A 22690-nucleotide genomic window follows, 5' to 3' on the forward strand; every position below is an offset into this window, starting at 1 on the left:
AGTGGGACCCTCTCACGTCCCCTCCACCTGCTGAGTGGGACCCTCTCACGTCCCCTCCACCTGCTGAGTGGGACCCTCTCACGTCCCCTCCACCTGCTGAGTGGGACCCTCTCACGTCCCCTCCACCGGTTGAGTGGGACCCTCTCATGTCCCCTACTCCTGCTGAGTGGGAACTTCTCACGGTCCCCTCCACCTGCTGAGTGGGACCCTCTCACATCCCCTACTCCTGCTGAGTGGGACACTCTCACGTCCCCTCCACCTGCTGAGTGGGACCCTCTCACGTCCCCTGCACCTGCTGAGTGGACCCTCTCACGTCCCCTCCACCTGCTGAGTGGGACCCTCTCACGTCCCCTCCACCTGCTGAGTGGACCCTCTCACGTCCCCTCCACCTGCTGAGTGGACCCTCTCACGTCCCCTGCACCTGCTGAATGGGACCCTCTCACGTCCCCTCCACCTGCTGAGTGGACCCTCTCACATCCCCTCCACCGGTTGAGGGGGACCCTCTCATGTCCCCTACTCCTGCTGAGTGGGAACTTCTCACGGTCCCCTCCACCTGCTGAGTGGGACCCTCTCACGTCCCCTGCACCTGCTGAGTGGGACCCTCTCACGTCCCCTCCACCTGCTGAGTGGGACCCTCTCACGTCCCCTCCACCTGCTGAGTGGGACCCTCTCACGTCCCCTCCACCTGCTGAGTGGGAACTTCTCACGGTCCCCTCCACCTGCTGAGTGGGACCCTCTCACGTCCCCTCCACCTGCTGAGTGGGACCCTCTCACGTCCCCTCCACCTGCTGAGTGGGACCCTCTCACGTCCCCTCCACCTGCTGAGTGGGACCCTCTCACGTCCCCTCCACCTGCTGAGTGGGACCCTCTCACGTCCCCTCCACCTGCTGAGTGGGACCCTCTCACGTCCCCTCCACCTGCTGAGTGGGACCCTCTCACGTCCCCTGCACCTGCTGAGTGGGACCCTCTCACGTCCCCTGCACCTGCTGAGTGGGACCCTCTCACGTCCCCTCCACCTGCTGAGTGGGACCCTCTCACGTCCCCTCCACCTGCTGAGTGGGACCCTCTCACGTCCCCTCCACCTGCTGAGTGGGACCCTCTCACGTCCCCTCCACCTGCTGAGTGGGACCCTCTCACGTCCCCTCCACCTGCTGAGTGGACCCTCTCACGTCCCCTCCACCTGCTGAGTGGGACCCTCTCACGTCCCCTCCACCTGCTGAGTGGACCCTCTCACATCCCCTCCACCTGCTGAGTGGGACCCTCTCATGTCCCCTACTCCTGCTGAGTGGGAACTTCTCACGGTCCCCTCCACCTGCTGAGTGGGACCCTCTCACGTCCCCTGCACCTGCTGAGTGGGACCCTCTCACGTCCCCTCCACCTGCTGAGTGGGACCCTCTCACGTCCCCTGCACCTGCTGAGTGGGACCCTCTCACGTCCCCTCCACCTGCTGAGTGGGACCCTCTCACGTCCCCTGCACCTGCTGAGTGGGACCCTCTCACGTCCCCTGCACCTGCTGAGTGGGACCCTCTCACGTCCCCTCCACCTGCTGAGTGGGACCCTCTCACGTCCCCTCCACCTGCTGAGTGGGACCCTCTCACGTCCCCTCCACCTGCTGAGTGGGACCCTCTCACGTCCCCTCCACCTGCTGAGTGGACCCTCTCACGTCCCCTCCACCTGCTGAGTGGGACCCTCTCACGTCCCCTCCACCTGCTGAGTGGGACCCTCTCACGTCCCCTCCACCTGCTGAGTGGGACCCTCTCACGTCCCCTCCACCTGCTGAGTGGGACCCTCTCACGTCCCCTCCACCTGCTGAGTGGGACCCTCTCACGTCCCCTCCACCTGCTGAGTGGGACCCTCTCACGTCCCCTCCACCTGCTGAGTGGACCCTCTCACGTCCCCTCCACCTGCTGAGTGGGACCCTCTCACGTCCCCTCCACCTGCTGAGTGGGACCCTCTCACGTCCCCTCCACCTGCTGAGTGGGACCCTCTCACGTCCCCTCCACCTGCTGAGTTGGACCCTCTCACGTCCCCTCCACCTGCTGAGTGGGACCCTCTCACGTCCCCTCCACCTGCTGAGTGGGACCCTCTCATGTCCCCTACTCCTGCTGAGTGGGAACTTCTCACGGTCCCCTCCATCTGCTGAGTGGGACCCTCTCACGTCCCCTCCACCTGCTGAGTGGGACCCTCTCACGTCCCCTCCACCTGCTGAGTGGGACCCTCTCACGTCCCCTCCACCTGCTGAGTGGGACCCTCTCACGTCCCCTCCACCTGCTGAGTGGGACCCTCTCACGTCCCCTCCACCGGTTGAGTGGGACCCTCTCATGTCCCCTACTCCTGCTGAGTGGGAACTTCTGACGGTCCCCTCCACCTGCTGAGTGGGACCCTCTCACATCCCCTACTCCTGCTGAGTGGGACCCTCTCACGTCCCCTGCACCTGCTGAGTGGGACCCTCTCACGTCCCCTGCACCTGCTGAGTGGGACCCTCTCACGTCCCCTCCACCTGCTGAGTGGGACCCTCTCACGTCCCCTCCACCTGCTGAGTGGGACCCTTTCACGTCCCCTCCACCTGCTGAGTGGGACCCTCTCACGTCCCCTCCACCTGCTGAGTGGACCCTCTCACGTCCCCTCCACCTGCTGAGTGGGACCCTCTCACGTCCCCTCCACCTGCTGAGTGGGACCCTCTCACGTCCCCTCCACCTGCTGAGTGGGACCCTCTCACGTCCCCTCCACCTGCTGAGTGGGACCCTCTCACGTCCCCTCCACCTGCTGAGTGGACCCTCTCACATCCCCTCCACCTGCTGAGTGGGACCCTCTCATGTCCCCTACTCCTGCTGAGTGGGAACTTCTCACGGTCCCCTCCACCTGCTGAGTGGGACCCTCTCACGTCCCCTCCACCTGCTGAGTGGGACCCTCTCACGTCCCCTCCACCTGCTGAGTGGGACCCTCTCACGTCCCCTCCACCTGCTGAGTGGGACCCTCTCACGTCCCCTCCACCTGCTGAGTGGGACCCTCTCACGTCCCCTCCACCTGCTAAGTGGGACCCTCTCATGTCCCCTACTCCTGCTGAGTGGGAACTTCTCACGGTCCCCTCCACCTGCTGAGTGGGACCCTCTCACGTCCCCTCCACCTGCTGAGTGGGAACTTCTCACGGTCCCCTCCACCTGCTGAGTGGGACCCTCTCACGTCCCCTCCACCTGCTGAGTGGGACCCTCTCACGTCCCCTCCACCTGCTGAGTGGGACCCTCTCACGTCCCCTCCACCTGCTGAGTGGGACCCTCTCACGTCCCCTCCACCTGCTGAGTGGGACCCTCTCACGTCCCCTCCACCTGCTGAGTGGGACCCTCTCACGTCCCCTCCACCGGTTGAGTGGGACCCTCTCATGTCCCCTCCACTTGCTGAGTGGGACCCTCTCACGTCCCCTCCACCTGCTGAGTGGGACCCTCTCACGTCCCCTCCACCGGTTGAGTGGGACCCTCTCATGTCCCCTACTCCTGCTGAGTGGGAACTTCTCACGGTCCCCTCCACCTGCTGAGTGGGACCCTCTCACGTCCCCTCCACCTGCTGAGTGGGAACTTCTCATGGTCCCCTCCACCTCCTGAGTGGGACCCTCTCACGTCCCCTCCACCTGCTGAGTGGGACCCTCTCACGTCCCCTCCACCTGCTGAGTGGGACCCTCTCACGTCCCCTCCACCTGCTGAGTGGGACCCTCTCACGTCCCCTCCACCTGCTGAGTGGGACCCTCTCACGTCCCCTCCACCTGCTGAGTGGGACCCTCTCACGTCCCCTGCACCTGCTGAGTGGGACCCTCTCACGTCCCCTGCACCTGCTGAGTGGGACCCTCTCACGTCCCCTGCACCTGCTGAGTGGGACCCTCTCACGTCCCCTGCACCTGCTGAGTGGGACCCTCTCACGTCCCCTCCACCTGCTGAGTGGGACCCTCTCACGTCCCCTGCACCTGCTGAGTGGGACCCTCTCACGTCCCCTCCACCTGCTGAGTGGGACCCTCTCACGTCCCCTCCACCTGCTGAGTGGGACCCTCTCACGTCCCCTCCACCTGCTGAGTGGGACCCTCTCACGTCCCCTCCACCTGCTGAGTGGGACCCTCTCACGTCCCCTCCACCTGCTGAGTGGACCCTCTCACGTCCCCTCCACCTGCTGAGTGGGACCCTCTCACGTCCCCTCCACCTGCTGAGTGGACCCTCTCACATCCCCTCCACCTGCTGAGTGGGACCCTCTCATGTCCCCTACTCCTGCTGAGTGGGAACTTCTCACGGTCCCCTCCACCTGCTGAGTGGGACCCTCTCACGTCCCCTGCACCTGCTGAGTGGGACCCTCTCACGTCCCCTCCACCTGCTGAGTGGGACCCTCTCACGTCCCCTGCACCTGCTGAGTGGGACCCTCTCACGTCCCCTCCACCTGCTGAGTGGGACCCTCTCACGTCCCCTGCACCTGCTGAGTGGGACCCTCTCACGTCCCCTGCACCTGCTGAGTGGGACCCTCTCACGTCCCCTCCACCTGCTGAGTGGGACCCTCTCACGTCCCCTCCACCTGCTGAGTGGGACCCTCTCACGTCCCCTCCACCTGCTGAGTGGGACCCTCTCACGTCCCCTCCACCTGCTGAGTGGACCCTCTCACGTCCCCTCCACCTGCTGAGTGGGACCCTCTCACGTCCCCTCCACCTGCTGAGTGGGACCCTCTCACGTCCCCTCCACCTGCTGAGTGGGACCCTCTCACGTCCCCTCCACCTGCTGAGTGGGACCCTCTCACGTCCCCTCCACCTGCTGAGTGGGACCCTCTCACGTCCCCTCCACCTGCTGAGTGGGACCCTCTCACGTCCCCTCCACCTGCTGAGTGGACCCTCTCACGTCCCCTCCACCTGCTGAGTGGGACCCTCTCACGTCCCCTCCACCTGCTGAGTGGGACCCTCTCACGTCCCCTCCACCTGCTGAGTGGGACCCTCTCACGTCCCCTCCACCTGCTGAGTTGGACCCTCTCACGTCCCCTCCACCTGCTGAGTGGGACCCTCTCACGTCCCCTCCACCTGCTGAGTGGGACCCTCTCATGTCCCCTACTCCTGCTGAGTGGGAACTTCTCACGGTCCCCTCCATCTGCTGAGTGGGACCCTCTCACGTCCCCTCCACCTGCTGAGTGGGACCCTCTCACGTCCCCTCCACCTGCTGAGTGGGACCCTCTCACGTCCCCTCCACCTGCTGAGTGGGACCCTCTCACGTCCCCTCCACCTGCTGAGTGGGACCCTCTCACGTCCCCTCCACCGGTTGAGTGGGACCCTCTCATGTCCCCTACTCCTGCTGAGTGGGAACTTCTGACGGTCCCCTCCACCTGCTGAGTGGGACCCTCTCACATCCCCTACTCCTGCTGAGTGGGACCCTCTCACGTCCCCTGCACCTGCTGAGTGGGACCCTCTCACGTCCCCTGCACCTGCTGAGTGGGACCCTCTCACGTCCCCTCCACCTGCTGAGTGGGACCCTCTCACGTCCCCTCCACCTGCTGAGTGGGACCCTTTCACGTCCCCTCCACCTGCTGAGTGGGACCCTCTCACGTCCCCTCCACCTGCTGAGTGGACCCTCTCACGTCCCCTCCACCTGCTGAGTGGGACCCTCTCACGTCCCCTCCACCTGCTGAGTGGGACCCTCTCACGTCCCCTCCACCTGCTGAGTGGGACCCTCTCACGTCCCCTCCACCTGCTGAGTGGGACCCTCTCACGTCCCCTCCACCTGCTGAGTGGACCCTCTCACATCCCTCCACCTGCTGAGTGGGACCCTCTCATGTCCCCTACTCCTGCTGAGTGGGAACTTCTCACGGTCCCCTCCACCTGCTGAGTGGGACCCTCTCACGTCCCCTCCACCTGCTGAGTGGGACCCTCTCACGTCCCCTCCACCTGCTGAGTGGGACCCTCTCACGTCCCCTCCACCTGCTGAGTGGGACCCTCTCACGTCCCCTCCACCTGCTGAGTGGGACCCTCTCACGTCCCCTCCACCTGCTAAGTGGGACCTCTCATGTCCCCTCTCCTGCTGAGTGGGAACTTCTCACGGTCCCCTCCACCTGCTGAGTGGGACCCTCTCACGTCCCTCCACTGCTGAGTGGGAACTTCTCACGTCCCCTCCACCTGCTGAGTGGGACCCTCTCACGTCCCCTCCACCTGCTGAGTGGGACCCTCTCACGTCCCCTCCACCTGCTGAGTGGGACCCTCTCACGTCCCCTCCACCTGCTGAGTGGACCCTCTCACGTCCCCTCCACCTGCTGAGTGGGACCCTCTCACGTCCCCTCCACCTGCTGAGTGGGACCCTCTCACGTCCCCTCCACCGGTTGAGTGGGACCTCTCATGTCCCCTCCACTTGCTGAGTGGGACCCTCTCACGTCCCCTCCACCTGCTGAGTGGGACCCTCTCACGTCCCCTCCACCGGTTGAGTGGGACCCTCTCATGTCCCCTACTCCTGCTGAGTGGGAACTTCTCACGGTCCCCTCCACCTGCTGAGTGGGACCCTCTCACGTCCCCTCCACCTGCTGAGTGGGAACTTCTCATGGTCCCCTCCACCTCCTGAGTGGACCCTCTCACGTCCCCTCCACCTGCTGAGTGGGACCCTCTCACGTCCCCTCCACCTGCTGAGTGGGACCCTCTCACGTCCCCTCCACCTGCTGAGTGGGACCCTCTCACGTCCCCTCCACCTGCTGAGTGGGACCTCTCACGTCCCCTCCACCTGCTGAGTGGGACCCTCTCACGTCCCCTGCACCTGCTGAGTGGGACCCTCTCACGTCCCCTGCACCTGCTGAGTGGGACCCTCTCACGTCCCCTGCACCTGCTGAGTGGGACCCTCTCACGTCCCCTGCACCTGCTGAGTGGGACCCTCTCACGTCCCCTCCACCTGCTGAGTGGGACCCTCTCACGTCCCCTGCACCTGCTGAGTGGGACCCTCTCACGTCCCCTCCACCTGCTGAGTGGGACCCTCTCACGTCCCCTCCACCTGCTGAGTGGGACCCTCTCACGTCCCCTCCACCTGCTGAGTGGGACCCTCTCACGTCCCCTCCACCTGCTGAGTGGGACCCTCTCACGTCCCCAACCTGCTGAGTGGGACCCTCTCACGTCCCCTCCACCTGCTGAGTGGGACCCTCTCACGTCCCCTCTCCACCTGCTGAGTGGGACCCTCTCACGTCCCCTCCACCTGCTGAGTGGGACCCTCTCACGTCCCCTGCACCTGCTGAGTGGGACCCTCTCACGTCCCCTGCACCTGCTGAGTGGTACCCTCTCACGTCCCCTCCACCTGCTGAGTGGGACCCTCTCATGTCCCCTCCACCTGCTGAGTGGGACCCTCTCACGTCCCCTGCACCTGCTGAGTGGGACCCTCTCACATCCCCTGCTCCTGCCTGCCATCCACAGCACTTTGCTGTTTGCCCATCAGCTTGAGGGATAACCCTAAATTTTGGCGTGACAGTCTTCTCCTGAAATCTCCTCCGCAGCTTCCTCTTCATCGCTGGAGGAAGGCCAACCGTCTCGCCACAACTCCTATGACCCCGTGTGAACCGGAGGCCGCCTCTGCAGGCAGCCACACTCTGCACCCGGCCACTCCAGTCCACTGTCCTCCTGGTCCTGCCTGCTGCTTCCAGCTCCCACCAGCTCTGCTCATTGGCCGGGGCCACCTGATAGATCCCCAACTCATCCTTCTGTTCCCCCGTGAGTGTCCTCCTGCTGAGTGTCAGGCAGCTGCTGCTCTGGACAGGCTGGGGGGGTCCCCCATTCTCCTCCCCCAAAACCTGCATTTTCCCTCTGTAACACCACATGCACCTCATTCCTCACCGTATCCCGGCCTCCCTGTGACAAGGGTCCCCTCCGTCTCCAGCACAGCCATGTCCTTAATTCCTATCCTGGCTCTAGACCAGAGAACACACTGAACAGATCCTCACTGTGGCAAAATGGGGAAGCCGGTTCCTCACCTTCAGGACCCCAGGCCACCCACACATTCACACTGATGGTTTAGTAAGGTTCCCGCTTCCCCATCGGCCGGCCTCGAGGTCAGGAGTCGCTGAGTATGGAATCAGTGCTATTTCCCACACTAACACGAAAGGAAATGAAGCGCAAGTGGGTGGGATTCTTCTGTTATTTAAAAGAGCTCTACGTCTTTTAGACATACATCTTCACTGTGTACATAAAAAAGAAAATATGAAAATGTAAGTGGAATGAATTCATTAGTGTTAGGGTTTAGAACTGAAAGGACCCCAAAACCTCACACGCTCAAAGGTGATTGGATCGGAGGGCTCATACCTGTCTGGCTGGAAGGAGGCGGGGCCTGGTGGGAAAAGGCGGTCACGGGGGTGTGGCCAGGGAGGGTTCCTCCCCATCCCCTCTGGACCTAGTTCCGTACCCCATGCTGTGAGCCGCTCTCCTCTGCCAGGCCCCTCTGCCAGGCCACCCACCTTGAAGCCAGCCAACCACAAACTGTGAATTAATTAAATGGGGCTGGTGCAAGGTCATGTTAAGTGCAAGGTCATGAATTCAATCCCCAGTACCAAAAAAAAAAACCAAAACTGTGAATCAAAATAAACCTCTCTCCTTTTAAGTTGTGTCAGGTACTGTGTCTCAACACTGACAAAGTGATGACAGTTGGGAATGCCAGCTTAAATTGGTACACACACAATACTGCCCTCTGGCCCTCACAAGCATTAGTGGTGCAGCCTTTCCAAGACAGCCCAGTCTCCTCTGGGACCTTCTCCTAAACTGACAACATCTTTCTACAAGTGTTGCTGCTGGCAGGAAAGTCTCCGTGACTGATGTCACCAGAAGAGCTTAGCCAATACCCACGAGTCATTTTTTCTCAGGCGGGCATTGCACACTGAAAAGGAGTGTAGTCATGCTAATGGAACTACCAAGCACACACACACAGGCACTGTGAATTTGGCACAACTACCTTCCACCAGTTGCAACAAAGGTGCTTGCAAGTATGTGACACATTTACGTAGTCTGAAGCATCGCTATGTGCAGAAAGAAAATTGCCCTAAAATATGAAACAGCCAAGAGCCTGCAGAGAACTTTGGAAATTTTAAGAGCGCAGATGCTCTCTCTCACGTACACACATACACACACATGCACACACACACACACGCACACACACAGACTCAGGACTGAAAATCTTACTGCTTACAGCTGGGTGAGGGGAGGCGGGCATGAGCGAGCCCACTTCCTTCAGCCACGGCCTGGCACGGGTCTTCCTCCCTGAAGGAAGATGGATGGCACTTCCGGCCGTCCAGGGCCCAGGGGAGGACGCTCTCCTCCCAGAGGACTCCCTTCTCTCTAAGCAGTGTTTGGTTACTGAAAGACACTTAGGGACACAGTGTTGTGACACACGGAAGTGTCCTGGAAACACTGCAGCGAGAGAGGGTTCCCAGCCCTCAGCCCAGCACCCCAGGACCCCGAGACTCAGTCTGTGGGTCCTCAACCACAGCTCTAGAAACACAGAAGGAAAGGACACCCCAGGAAAAGCCAGCAGGCCTCAAGGTGACTCCGTTTCCACATCTGTAAAAATGCACACAGAGGACCAGACAACGTATTAGCTCAGGGTCCCAGCAGAAACAAGGCAGCACACTGCAGTGGGGCTTCGACAGAGGGGACCAGGGACCGTGCACAGGGCGTGAACAGGAAACCACCTCCTGCCCGACACTTCCAGGAGAAGCCAAGGACCAGGAAGGCCACTGCTGCCACCCTGGGTGACCAGCTGCCAGGCCTCAGAACTGTGGGGCGGGGTGATGAACGGAAAATCTCAGCCCAGGTGATCTCCGGTACAGGGTCAGGCCAGCTGCAATGGGAAGAAACCTCTGAGCGTTTCTTCCAGAGCACAGAGGAAAACCCACCGGGCCACAGCTAGCATTCAGGGCACAAGGCTCGGGCAAGCAGCTGCTCCCCAATGCTGCGCCGGAGAGGAGACAACACCCACAGGGAGCACCACCCAGAGCAGCTCTGCTCTCCATGGCTGAGCTTTTACAAATGGAGTGGAGTCCGGCTGCGCAGTGGTGGTCAGGCCCCACCCTACCCCTGCACTGTACCACCCAGAACCTCCCTTTTCCAGAAGCAGGATCTCGGGCATCCTCCACCTCAGCAGAGTTTCCAGCAGGGACCAGGAAAAGCCTTTTGACACTGGCCTCATGGGGCCAGAGCTATGGGAAGAGCAGGGCCACCCCACGCCTGCCTGCCCCACACCGGCCAGCCTGCAAGTCCCTGCATGTAGAGAAGGACAGAGGAGGCTGGAACTATGCAGACAGGTGGCCCCCAAGGATGGCTCCCACGTCCTTCCCCACTGTCCAGGCCAGGGCACAGTGACCACCCGGGGGCCTCTTTCCTCTCCCCATCAGAACTGCTTTCAAAGTCTGCCCTTTCCCTGGACCACTGCTCCAAGCACCACCAGGCCCACCCTCCCTGCAGCTGGGGCCCACAGGCGCCCCACAGTCAGGGTGCTCAGTGCTGGGACCAAGGAGGGAGTTTTCAGGGAGGAATCCCAGGGCCATGAACATTTCCCTGGGCGACGTGGTTGCTTCAAGGAAGTTCCTAGGGCCACAGGCCCCAGCCCCAGCCCTGACAGTGGTCACAACTCCTAGTGTCTGCTCCTTCCTGAGTGTAGAGGTCACACTGTCCTTGAAAGCATGCAGGATTCTGCACTGACCTCCAATGAGGCGTCCAGGACTTTAGAGAGGGGTCAGGCTGGGCTGGGAAACAATCTCAGAATAGACGGGAACTGGAGCGAAAACCCACTGGGAAAGAAACAAAAATAAGTTTTCGGAGGAGAAACATGTGTTTTCTTCTTTCAAGTGAGCCAGAACTTTTCCAAGAGGCTTTCCCAAGTGAAGGCAGATGGACTTCCGGCCACTCACATCCTCACAGGCGCAGGGAGGCCACTGGCTCAAGCTACCCCGACAGGAGCCCTGCACATGCAGAAGTCAATGCTCAGCGGCCTGGCCCCCCCGGCCGCATCGTCCAACCTCCTCTCTGCACAAACGCAGGGGCTGTGGGCCCTCATCTAGATCCCTTCCGGCTTGAAGGATACCTGACTTTGGAGCTAGAAAAGGGATTTTCAAGTGCAAAGTCCAAGCATTTGATGGAAGAACTGCCATTATCAGCCAGCGAGGCCCAGGCTGACACAGAACAGAAAACAGACGCTGAACAGAAAGATGCTGTCCTGCTGGGGGGATTGACAGGCCTTCTCGGGATCCCCACTGCAGATGACACCAGCCCGGCGGGCTCTCCGGTGCATCCCAGGAACGCCCAGTCACGGACGGAATTCTCCGAGTGTGTCCCCAGGGACATTCCACAGTGCGGCATCCAAAGCTGTCTCCCTTGCTTCCAACTCACATTTGGGTGAAACTTTACCCCCAGATGATCCCTCAGGCACTAAATCTAACCCTGCTGCCCCTCTGCACGGGTCCTGATACAGAAGAGCGACAGATGCCAGCCTCATTATTTCCCGGGAAACTGCCAGGGAAGGAAACAGAACGCAGGATGCCTGACTGTAATATTTAACTGTTTTTGAAAACTCACCATTGAAACACACCAGCAATAACATGATTTCAACACTGACAGCTGGACCTCCCACAAACACACAAAAAATAAGCCCCTCCTGGGTAACTCCAAAAAAAGCGATCTGTCAGTTGTAAAACACGAGCATCCTTCATAAAGGGTTTGTGTGCTTTTGGCGCTTTGAGTAAACACCATCTAGCATATCAGGTGTTCTCAGTGAGAACTTCACGGCTCTCAAAACAAGAATGGACCAGTCACTGGCCACATGGGTCCCGCTGGCCTGCAGTGCCGAGCATTCGGCAGGGGAAACCGAGCTCATCACCCTGCCCAAACACCCCCCAACCACCCCTCCACTTCGCCTGCTCACAGGCTGGGAGCTCCAACCTTCCGGCTGCTATAATAACAATGTTCTGCTCACTGCCACCAAGCAGGTTAAAGGGGCCACTGCCTCCCGCACAGCTCAGCAGTGCCCTGGAGAGAAGAGCCTGGAGCCCCAAGATCTCACACACTCCTGTGCCACTCTTCTCCCAGACCACAGGCTGAGGGCGGGCAAAAGCACGAGGTATGAGGACCCTGGAGGTACAGGCGGGACGAGTGTCTACAGATGTCCGTGTGCAAAAAGGCCTCAAGAATAGCAACTAGATACTTATGTGCCTTACTTTGCATTTTAGAGTTTTTACATCGAGAAATAACAAGCACGAACCTACCAGGCCTATTGACCTATGGGCACTGCCCAGCTGGTGTGAGGGCGAAGGACACAAATATGCCAGGCTCTCTTGGGTGCCTCTGCTCCGTCCTCAGAGCAGGCACAGCATCTTCCTGCTGCAGGTGATCAGTCCAAGTTCGATGAAAGCTGAATGTGTCCTAGCCTTGAGGGAGTCGCCACTTAAGGGGTAAATATCAGGAAGGTCAACACTGTGAAACCGTTACAGACACCGTCTCACATAGGCTGAAGCACGTGACGTCACAGTCTTACAGGGCAGCTTCTTCTGGACCGGTCCGATCTGTATGTGCAGCAGGCTACGGACAAACAGTGTCCCCACGGTCCTCCACACATCTGTACAAAGCGACCTGGGAGCTGACCTTGGGGCATGTAACCAGAATGACCCTTCGAGTCGGTTTGCCTGACACTTCAGCGCGGGTGACCCTGGAATAACTGCCTGCATTTCACCGTGTTGGCATCCCCTATAACCACGTCACCATCGAAGGCGCTCCGGTCAGAATGATAACGCTCTGCGATCTGCTAAAATCCTCTCAGGGCAGCCTCAGATTGCAGTGCAGAGGCCAAGAAAGCTTTCTCTCCCTGTGGACATTAATCTTTCACCCTTAGAGGGAAAGGAGTGCGTGTGATCAGACGAACAGCTGGCCGTCCGCGTAGACTAGACACCCCGTGGGAAGGGAGCACTTACACGGATCTGGGGTCCAAAAGTAACCAAAAACTGAGCATTATCTTTCCCCGAATACTAAAGAGGAGGCACTGCATGACCCAAAGCAGTAGAGGTTTTTTTCCGTATGGGGAAATCGAACTCACAACCTCGTGTTCACTGAGCTAGATCCTAGTTCTTAAAAGCCCTTCCACAGCTACCCATGCCCTCCGTCCAGGCTTGGAGCTGCTGGCCTGGAGAGGAGCCTTCCCAGAGACCAGGGCCCAGAGGCACGGTTCTCTTCCCACCTCTCCACCCTGCTGCTCCTTTGTCCTGAAGTGGGCAAATCTGCCAAAGGCCCTTTAGAGGACAGCGAAGAGGAAGAGACCGAGTTGGTAAAGGCAAAATCCGGGCTGGAGGACTAAGGGGAAGGATGGAGCGGTGCAGGGTTGAACCAAGTGCTGCTGCCTCTCATCCGGGCACACCGCGGTGAGGGTGCCACCTCCAAGCCAGGGAGAGGGAGGGCCGATGAACAGAAGATCGAGTAGGCACAGCGGGCTCTGCATGCACACAGAAGACAACAAAGTGGAGGACTGGGGCTGCGGCTGCATTTTAGACCTTTGGGGTAACATGAGGTTGGGACCGTGTGGAACACTCTTCTCAGGGGACCTGCCTAGAAATCAGGGGTGGAGCCTGCAGTGAATCTCCTCAAGGTGAGGGTCCTGGAGACCCGTTGAGGGGAGCATGAGAGAGGGCACACACGGGGGCTGAAGGGGCAGCGGGCACACTCCTGTCCACGCCACTGTAGGGGCTTCTTAAAATAAAAAGGAATTCAAAATAAGTAAATAAAAGGCCTTTCACGCATGTGTCCTAAGCAGGCACAATACCTCTGAGCTCTCCCTTGAAGTCCCAAGTGGGATGGGGAAACAATGCCCACGGAGGGCTGTTTATTAAGCCCACAGGGAACCCCTACTTTCTGATGGGAAAATCCGCAGTTTCCTGAAGATGGGGACAGAAGGGCCCCAGCAGGACAGCCCCTGCTCAGCTCATTCCTTTGCCTGCCCGGAAGGTTCCACTTCCGGTGCCAAATCCGCAGAGACTGGAGCAGGCGTGCGAGGGAGCCGGGTCCTCCGTGGCTTATCCCGAAGGCGCCTGTTGCAAACCCACTGTCCACACTCCTGAGTGTGAAAGGAGCTGTTAATCAGACAAGCTGCTGCATGGCCAGGGTCAGCAGGACCACAAAATCAGGAAAATCTGCCCATCCGTGTGTGACAAACACATCAACGACAGTGACAACTGTGAAAAGCATATAACAAAATAACACAAAGCAACAGTCAGGACTATGTTGCTTGGAGTTCAAAAGATTAACGAAGGAATAGCTCTGGAGGAATTGGGGAGGGGTTCCTGGTGCGGGGGAGCTTCAGTGGCATTCAGATAAGACAATTTCTGCAGGTAGCGATGACAGGGAAGGCTGCTCTGCGTGGAAGCCAGGTCTCATACGTGTGATCTGAAGGGGGCTCCTTGGAAAGAGAGGGGGGTCTGGGACCACAGTGCAGCCTCCACACCTCATCCCACAGGCAGCCGGGGATCACCGAAAGGCTTTGACAAGGACTGTGATCAGACCAAGGGGGACCGCAAAGCCCAGGCTAAAGACTCTTCCAGAAGGGTCTGCAGGTAAAACACCACAGTGCAATCCTCACTGCCTGGCCTGCAAACGTGATGGAGATAAACTAAAAGGTGACTGCCACAGAGCTGATGCCACATGCTTTTCAAAACCACCTTTACCGTCTGCTGGATTAAAGATTATTTCTCCCATCCAAGTCTCATCATAAACATTTTCTTAGTCCCTCTGCCACAAAATCACTGTCACTGCAGCAAAAATGAGAGAGTGAAGGGTTTCAGAATTCTCCAAGCCAGAGGATGAAAAACGGAAAACAGCACGTGAGCTGAAGGAAAAGGCAGATTCCCAGGAGAGGCGGAGAGTTTTCAGAGGACGGAAGTTACATCTGGAAAGCGTGGCTCACTTTCACGAAGGTTCTCCTGCTGCACACAGAGGAGCCCGAAGCAATCGAACACTTAACAAGATTCTGTTCCCTGAAGGTTGATTTCTAGACACGTATTAGAGAGAACTTTGGAGGGGTTAAATGAAAATGTTCAATCATTTGCAGTTTTTCCCCTAATATTTGATGAAGTTCTCAGGCCTCAGAAAAGAACAAGTCGCTCTGGAGAAAGCTGTTAATATCAGAGTGGACAAGGAAGCAGTGGACAAAGCCTGTGCAGAGCCCAGCAGGAAGCTGGCGCTCTGGTCCCTGAAAAGCCAGGAAGGAACACACACAAACAGAAGCCGCACATTCCCTGTCTACAGAGGATGTGGCTGATCCTCAGCATATTCCTGGTCACGTAAGGACGTGGAGGAATTGGAGAAAGGCCTGATTTCGAGGGGTACTTCTTGGCTTTCCAGTTCATGCAGTTTCATATTCACAAAAGACTTCCAGGAATAATATCCAGGAAAAATAAACAGGAATCAGGTTTAAGAGGTCAAAGATGCATTCATCTGAGCTTTCAAGGAGGCGGCCAGAATTAAATAAAACCCATTGAGGATGCTTGAATTCACAAGGTCACGCACGTACATGACCCTTAGGAGGAGGAAAGAGAACTGATTCATTATTTTGAAACCAGGAAATAAAGAAGAAGAATCAAACGTTTATCTTGGCCTTCCTATTCGGGGTGCCACCAGCTAACCAAAAAACAGATAAAGGGAAGTAATTCTTTACACAAGCATTATGAACATTGATGGTTGTTAACATTACAGAAAGATGGTCAACACGAATGTTATGTGCTTCCTGAGGAAAAACACTCCCGCAATCTTGCCAAAGGAGCTGTGTACCCTGATCTCATCAAACCTCTCAGCCTATTCCACTGAGAAAACACCAAGAGCTAGAAACTCACTGCTAAGAACCGGGACGGTGCAGACAACAAAACTCAGACCATGAAAAGTTCATAGGCAGAAGCCTGGGCTTACCCAGCTATGAAGGTCCTGTACTCATCCCACTGCATCCCCCAGCCCAGCAGCTCACCCCCAATCACCTGTGCATCTCATAAAGGCCCAGGACACCACCCATCCGGTGCCCCTTATAGCTAGATGTCTATCTTGTCTGTGTTTTATTCTGTCATCAGGGCTCTAAGCAGGAGCTCGGGGCCCCAGTAGACATGTGGATATTTTCGTGTTTTTATCAACCATACAGCATAAACTTTACTATCTCACCATGACAAGCACACAGGTCAGTAGCATGCCCACTTCAGCAACACAACACTAAATTTGGTTCAGCAGTGTTCTGCATCTCCACATTGTTTTATAAGGAATCTCCAGAACTTTTTCATCATACAAATATGAAAGTCTATACCAGTAGAGACAAGCCTACAGCATACGTGTTTTTGTTTTTCTTTGAAGACAAAAGATGTAATGTACGAGTTGCTTTTTCTAAACTAAAGCCTCAGTATTCGGGGTGGACTGTCGTGCTGACGCTTTGCAATAGGTAAGTGGGCTTGGGGGTGCCGTGGGCACTTGCCTCCAGCAGGTTCACACCTCTGACCTATTTCACTAAGCAGCCCCTCTGCCCTCTGCCCCTGGTACCCTCTGTTCTACTTTCCATTTTCAACTACTTCACATGAGGAGGCACATGCTTTTGTTTGGTTTTGTTTTCCCTTAAAAATGTATACAACTGTAGACTATCATAGCTGAAAGAGAGAGAGAGCAGGTCTTGCCCAGGGAAGGGTCCCACTTTTTTCTTTGCACCAGAGATGGAACTCATGACCACACACTTGCATGGCAGGTGCTTATGCCGCTGCCTGGCCTCAGGGTCCCACTTTCTTAAGTCTTTAATTAAGTGACTTTTACCTTCTGATGAGTTAGTCCCTGCTGAGGATCTCAGTGATTATTTCAAAAACGGGAGCCATGCTGTGGGTGGCTTCTCCTTGCTGTAGAAGACCACACGGGCACCTCTCCTTGAATACCGTAAAGTGCTGCAATATTATTAAATGGAGTCTTATTTCCATATATGTAGAGCTGGTTGTGGTATTTGCTTTTCTCCTCAATTGGCTCTAAGCAGTGCACATGAGGCCAGCTGGAGTGCTGATCTGTAGTGTGGGGGGCAAATCTGACAGTCCCGTTTCCTCCAATAGTGCTCTCTGTAAAAGATATGAGCACAGCGGGATGGCAGAGCCACTCAGCTCCAGGCATGTGAGCTGGGTGGGGTGTGAGCCTCAAGGTAAAGAGGCTGTGAGTCCCCAGGATGCAGAAGCTTACATAGCAGAAACTGCAGCAACAGCCTCCAAAAACCGTTCAGTTGTTCCCTTAATTGAACTATGCAGATTGATCCTTCTGTGCGTCATTCCCCTGCATTTTGCAGAGATGCTTTTCTCCCTACCTGGCCAGCTGACATGTGACTCACATAGCTCCCGCCATCCTCATGTCACTCATCCCCAAGCCACCCCTTCTGCCTGACATAATAAATTCTGGGCGAGGCCCCGGATGAAGGCCTTTGTCCGCATACCCCTCACTTGGGTCAGGCTTAGGGCCCGGTGGCTGCCTTGACTTGGAATGTGTCTTGGTGTCTTTGTTCTTGCCGTGGTTGCACTGGAGGTGGGAGATTGGAATTAACTTGCCTAACATCTCAGTGGGATTACAGATACCACTTTCTGAATAACGAGGAAGATTAGAAGAGGGATTACAATACTTGGATTATAATAATCATTATTTGGTTTACAATACTTGTGTCAGCAAAGTTCTTCCTTGTGCTCAGCCAAACTGGTCCCACTGAACCAATCTGCCCTGTTGACATGTCACACTATTTTACATGTTTTTATCACGTTTCGGCCTATTGTGAGACAGCAAGAGACCCACGGAGGAAATCAGGACCAAGAATAAAGAATAACAACTTCCGTTTGGTACTGAACACACAGCAGAGCATATGATGGGGCCAGAAGCCTCCAGCCCTGAGAAAGGAGGCAGAATTCGAGAAATAATTACAGGGTGTCTGTGTGTGAACAGACACCCATGGGCTTTTAAAAATAAACATTCTTACACATATTCAGGAAATTACTGACTCACTATTTATCTCTTTAAAAAATCAAAAGGTTTTTTTCCCCCAGGTAGTCATAATAATTGCAAAGATGTAAATTGTGGCTAATGAAATTTTTGTCACAAAAAACTACAGCTCCAGAAGAATACTAGGGACACAAACAGGATTCAGTCTCTTCTCAGAGTATTCCTAGAAAATGTACCCCAGGCAGGTCATGATGGCACACTCCTGTAATCCCAGCACTTGGGAGGCTGAGGCAGGAGGATCATTGCAAGTTCAAAACCAGCCTGGGCTACAAATGAGTTCAAGGCCAGCCTGAACTGCATAGTGAGATCTTGTCTCAAAAAGACAAAAACAAAACAATCCCTCCCAGGTAAACTGATCATGTTATTTATAACAAAAATGTATAATGCTGCATAGAAACACAACCAAAAAACTAATGAGTTTCAGCAACACAGACTATGACAAAACCCTTCTGATAGAAGATGAAAGGCCAAAAATAAAAATTGAGAATATTCAAATATCAAGCAATCCATGATAAGTTAAATAAACTACAGTTTGCTCAGGAAAATGTAATTACAGGTACTGGCAAAAAAACACAAAAAAACAAAACAGACCCGAGGACCAAGTGGAACAGATTAGATGATGCAGAAACACCTCCAGAATTCTCAGTCGCCTTAGCTTTGACAAAGGGACCAAACCCAGTCACTGGAAGAAAGTGAGCTCTTCAATAAATGGTGCTGCCAAACTGGCTCTGCACATACCGAAGATTAAAGCTGGACCCATATCTTTCCCCATGCACTAAACTAAAGTTGAAATGGATCAAACATCTACTATTAAAACATATCTGCTGGAAGATAGACAAGCAAAACTCTTGAAAACAATGGTGGAGACAAAGATTATATGAACAAAACCTAGATGCACAGGAACTATTACAGAGAGTCAACAACTGGAATCTTATCCTATTAAAAAGCTTTTGCACAGGAGAAACCAGCAGCAGAGTGAAGAGACCCCCACAAGACAGGAGAAAATGTTTGCCAGCTGTTCCTCAGACAAAGGGTTACTATCGAGAACACACAAAGAACTCAAAAAAATCAGACCTCCCAGAGTTAAGGAGCCAATCCAAAAAGTGCACTGGAGATGAACACACACTTCTCAGGTGAAGAATACAAACAGCAAATAAATATGTAAAAACTGTTTAACACCACTGGTCATTTGAGAGACGCAAATTAAAACAATGCTGAGATTCCATCCCACCCCAGAAGGAATTGCCATCAGCAAGTCAGCCAATAACAAATGCTGGCAGGGCTGTGGGGAAAAGGAACTCCTGTCAACTGTTGGCGGCAGAGTAGACTGGTGCAACCAGTGTGGAAATCAGAGTGGAGATTCCTCAAACAACTAGGACTTTGACCCAGCGATTCCCCTTCCAGGTATCTTCCTGGCAATTAAAAGCATCACACCACCGTGACATATGCACTCTCATGTTTATTGAGGCACATTCTGCAATAGCCAAATCTTGGAAACAACCCAAATGCCCATCAACTGGCAAGTGGATAAAGATATTTTTATACAATGGGATACTACTCTGCCCTAGAGAAGGCTGGCTGGAGACCTTCCCAGGTAAATGGGTGCACCTGAGACCATACTGTGAGGTGAGACACACTGGCACATGTGTAAACACCCACGTTTCCCGGACACTGAGAAACCCAAAGTGTAAATAAAAACCAAATGTATATCACGTATTGTGAAATGGGAAGAAAATATTCAAATGGGGAGGGGACGAAGGGGAGAAAAGGAAAGAAGAGAAAAGTTTAAAAAGTGATAAAAAAAAAAAAAGAAAAAATGGAAGTAAAACTTTTGTAAATGGGGAGGGAGGAGGGGCTGAAGGGAGGTCAGGGGAACGGGAACACAAAGAATCAAGTTATATTATGCCCAGGTACACGTTCTCTATGACGAACATGATCAGTACATACGTCTACAATGTACCAATATAATCTGACTAAGAAAAAAAATAAAATTATACAAAACTATTAACCAAGGCAAAACATCATTTAGTAATGATTTATGTGGCAGGCTGTATTCTAAGCAACTTACAAATACATGAAAACATTTCATCTTTACTATAATCCCGTGAGTTATGAGGACTGTCCTTATCTAACAGAGAAAAAAGGAAGTTAAATTAAAGGCCCAAGGCAAAGATATTAGATAGTGCTCAGCCAGAATCCTTCACGTTCGAGGACTCTGGCTCAAGAATCCATGCTCATAACCACTGTACCACTAACCTTCTGAAGGATATTCATGACATGAAAAGCCACACACCTGCAAAATGTTTTAAAATGAAGAGACAACTTAGTCTGCAGGTGATACATGTATTTAGTGAAAATATATATATATATGTATCTTGATTCACAAACTTGATTCTTTCCATGATATTAGTCACAAACTCAACTGAATGAGAACCAAATCAAATTTCCCCATGAGGTCAACATTTTTTAAAAATTAATTTTATCGGTGTACTTTTGATATACAAAACCATCCTATTTATTGTAGGGAATTCGTGCCTGTACATATATGCCTTGATTCTTCTTTCCTATTCCCCACCCCGCCCTTCAGCCTTTGTTCCCTTCTATAAGTAAGTCAGCACTGAATTCAACCACTGAACTTGGTTTGGTCCCGTCCAATCGGTTTGCAACTGAAATTGTAAGGAATTAAGTTCATCAGCCAAGGTACGTGTAAATATATATGATCCACCTATATGTCCAAACATTAACAGTTGCTATTTCTAGATGTGGGGTCATAAGGGTATTTTTAAATTTTCCCACTTTATTTTTTACAATTGGCACGTATTATCTTTTTCATTATAAACACGAGAATGTTCTCACTGTGTTTGAGTGTGTTTCCGAGAAGCCTCTGACCGCAGAGGTCACAGTTCGTAGCGGGACCATTTATGGACAAACCAAAGTCCCTCCTACCAATTTATCACCTTTCCTACTTAGGATACAGGAATTTTGTTTTCTTATTCATGAAAACAAAAGCAGATCTAATCTTGGCCTGAACCCAGAGCCTTTATCATTGAAGGCATCTCCTTCCAGGAGATGTTTACTGTTTCAGTAACTAAGTTTCAAAGCCCCAGCATGCAGGCTGTGCCTATGCTTATTAGTAACCCATCCCACAGTTCCACTTGGACTCACCCAGCCTTGTGGAGACCTCCTGAGCTTCCTCCACACCACTGTCCTGGGCGGAGTCCCAAGATGGCCCCAGGCACACACCCAGCGTGATCCGGCCGTGGAAATGACAAGACAGTCACTTCCTCCCCGAGGTTACATCGTGTGGCAAGGGGAAAGGGACCCTCACTCCATCCCAGCCGAGCAGAGAGGGAGCCGAAGTCAGAGAGACAGACACTCCTGCTGGCCCGGAAGGAAGCAAGCAGCTGCCTGCCAACTGCAGACAAGGACCACAGGAAAGGTGACCTCGGGTGACAAGGGAGGACCCAGCCACTGCCAGTGGACACTGGGAACCCAGCCCTGCCACCCCTGACCGCAGCCTGTGAAGACCCTGGGGAGGGTACCCCACAGACTGGGCGTGTGTTGGGGTGCTGTGGTGCACGGCAGGGGAATATGGACGTGTCACCAGTCTGGACACGCTGCTCCTGCTGTCTCACACTGCTGTCTTCAGACGGAAGGAAGAAGGGACTGTGTCCTTCACATTCGCCCCGAAGAAACCAGCAGGAGAGCGCTGACAGGGACCTTTGTTCCATAGTTGAGAGGTGATTTGACTTTTATTCGTAGCCTCATGTAAGTTTTGCATCATTAATAGGATTATTTGTAGTTGATTAGGAACAAAGGTTCCGAGCCCCACCCCACCCCAACTGCCCAGACTCCACGCTGTTCCTCTGTCCCCCACCCTCCTCGGGAGGACACTGAGCTCTCTGTGCCCGATCTTCACCTATAAAGCAGGGGGCCGATACTGTCTTCTTCCTAGGGATCTGTGAGAATCAAAGGAGTTTACATCAAGTCCAGCTCAGGCGAGCACTGCACAGGTGTCTATTGTTGTGCGTATCAATGGCTCTGTCTAATCAGACGAGGAAAGCCAAGGTAGCTTTGTTCTTTTCCCACAATAACGGCCTCCACGCTGCAGCCCAGAAGCCTGAGTTTCCTCTGCTGCTCTACAGGAAGCTCCACGTTGTCCTGGAGAGAGGAGACCTGCCGATGGGAAGCGGGGACCTTCCCCCAGCTGCTGTCCTGTGCAGACTGGACGGAAGCCAGGCAAGAAGAGACTAGCTCACCCTGCATCCAGGAAGGCTCCAGGGCTGCAGGAGGGTGACTGCTGCCCTGCTCCCCTCGAAAGGCGATCCCCAGTCTCAGCAGCTTTCTGGTTTGAGATGAAGACACAGACACATGGGGTCCCCCAACATGATCACAGGTGACAGTCACCTGGCCTGTGTCACTCAGTGTTGAGCCCAGGTGATCTGGCAGGAGCTTGAAAGAATGGACTGGTCACTGCAAACAATTCTCCCGAAGCCCTGTGCGGGGGCAGCGGGACAGGAGCATTGGCAAGGCCTCCTGAGGGGCTCTCAGGTCCGTGTGTGACAAGGGTGGCGATGGACTGCCACTGGGACTACGCCAAGGAGGGACAGTCCCTCCATAACACGGAGACAGACACGGATGTCACAGACCACAGCTCCAGGTCCTGGTCTCCAGGTGCCAAGGTGACCCTGTTACGAGGTG

The 22690-nt window shown here is 54.8% G+C and overlaps 1 protein-coding gene across 2 annotated transcripts in view; it reads right to left on the reverse strand.

Annotated features, from left to right (window-relative positions):
• Nucleotides 1-21801, reverse strand: part of Ncald (neurocalcin delta) — a 265706-nt gene extending 243905 nt beyond the window's left edge. For both annotated transcript variants that reach the window (XM_063257689.1, XM_063257688.1), the window contains exon 1: nt 21155-21801. In XM_063257689.1, coding sequence (XP_063113759.1) covers nt 21155-21720 — 566 coding nt within the window. In that variant the 5' untranslated portion in view covers nt 21721-21801. The remainder of the gene's footprint in view (nt 1-21154) is intronic.
• Between the last annotated feature and the right edge of the window lie 889 nt (nt 21802-22690).

The sequence above is a fragment of the Cavia porcellus genome, unplaced genomic scaffold (genome assembly GCF_034190915.1).
Source record: "Cavia porcellus strain 051 isolate PalLab524CR breed Dunkin Hartley unplaced genomic scaffold, mCavPor4.1 scaffold_10, whole genome shotgun sequence".
Classification (NCBI taxonomy): domain Eukaryota; kingdom Metazoa; phylum Chordata; class Mammalia; order Rodentia; family Caviidae; genus Cavia; species Cavia porcellus.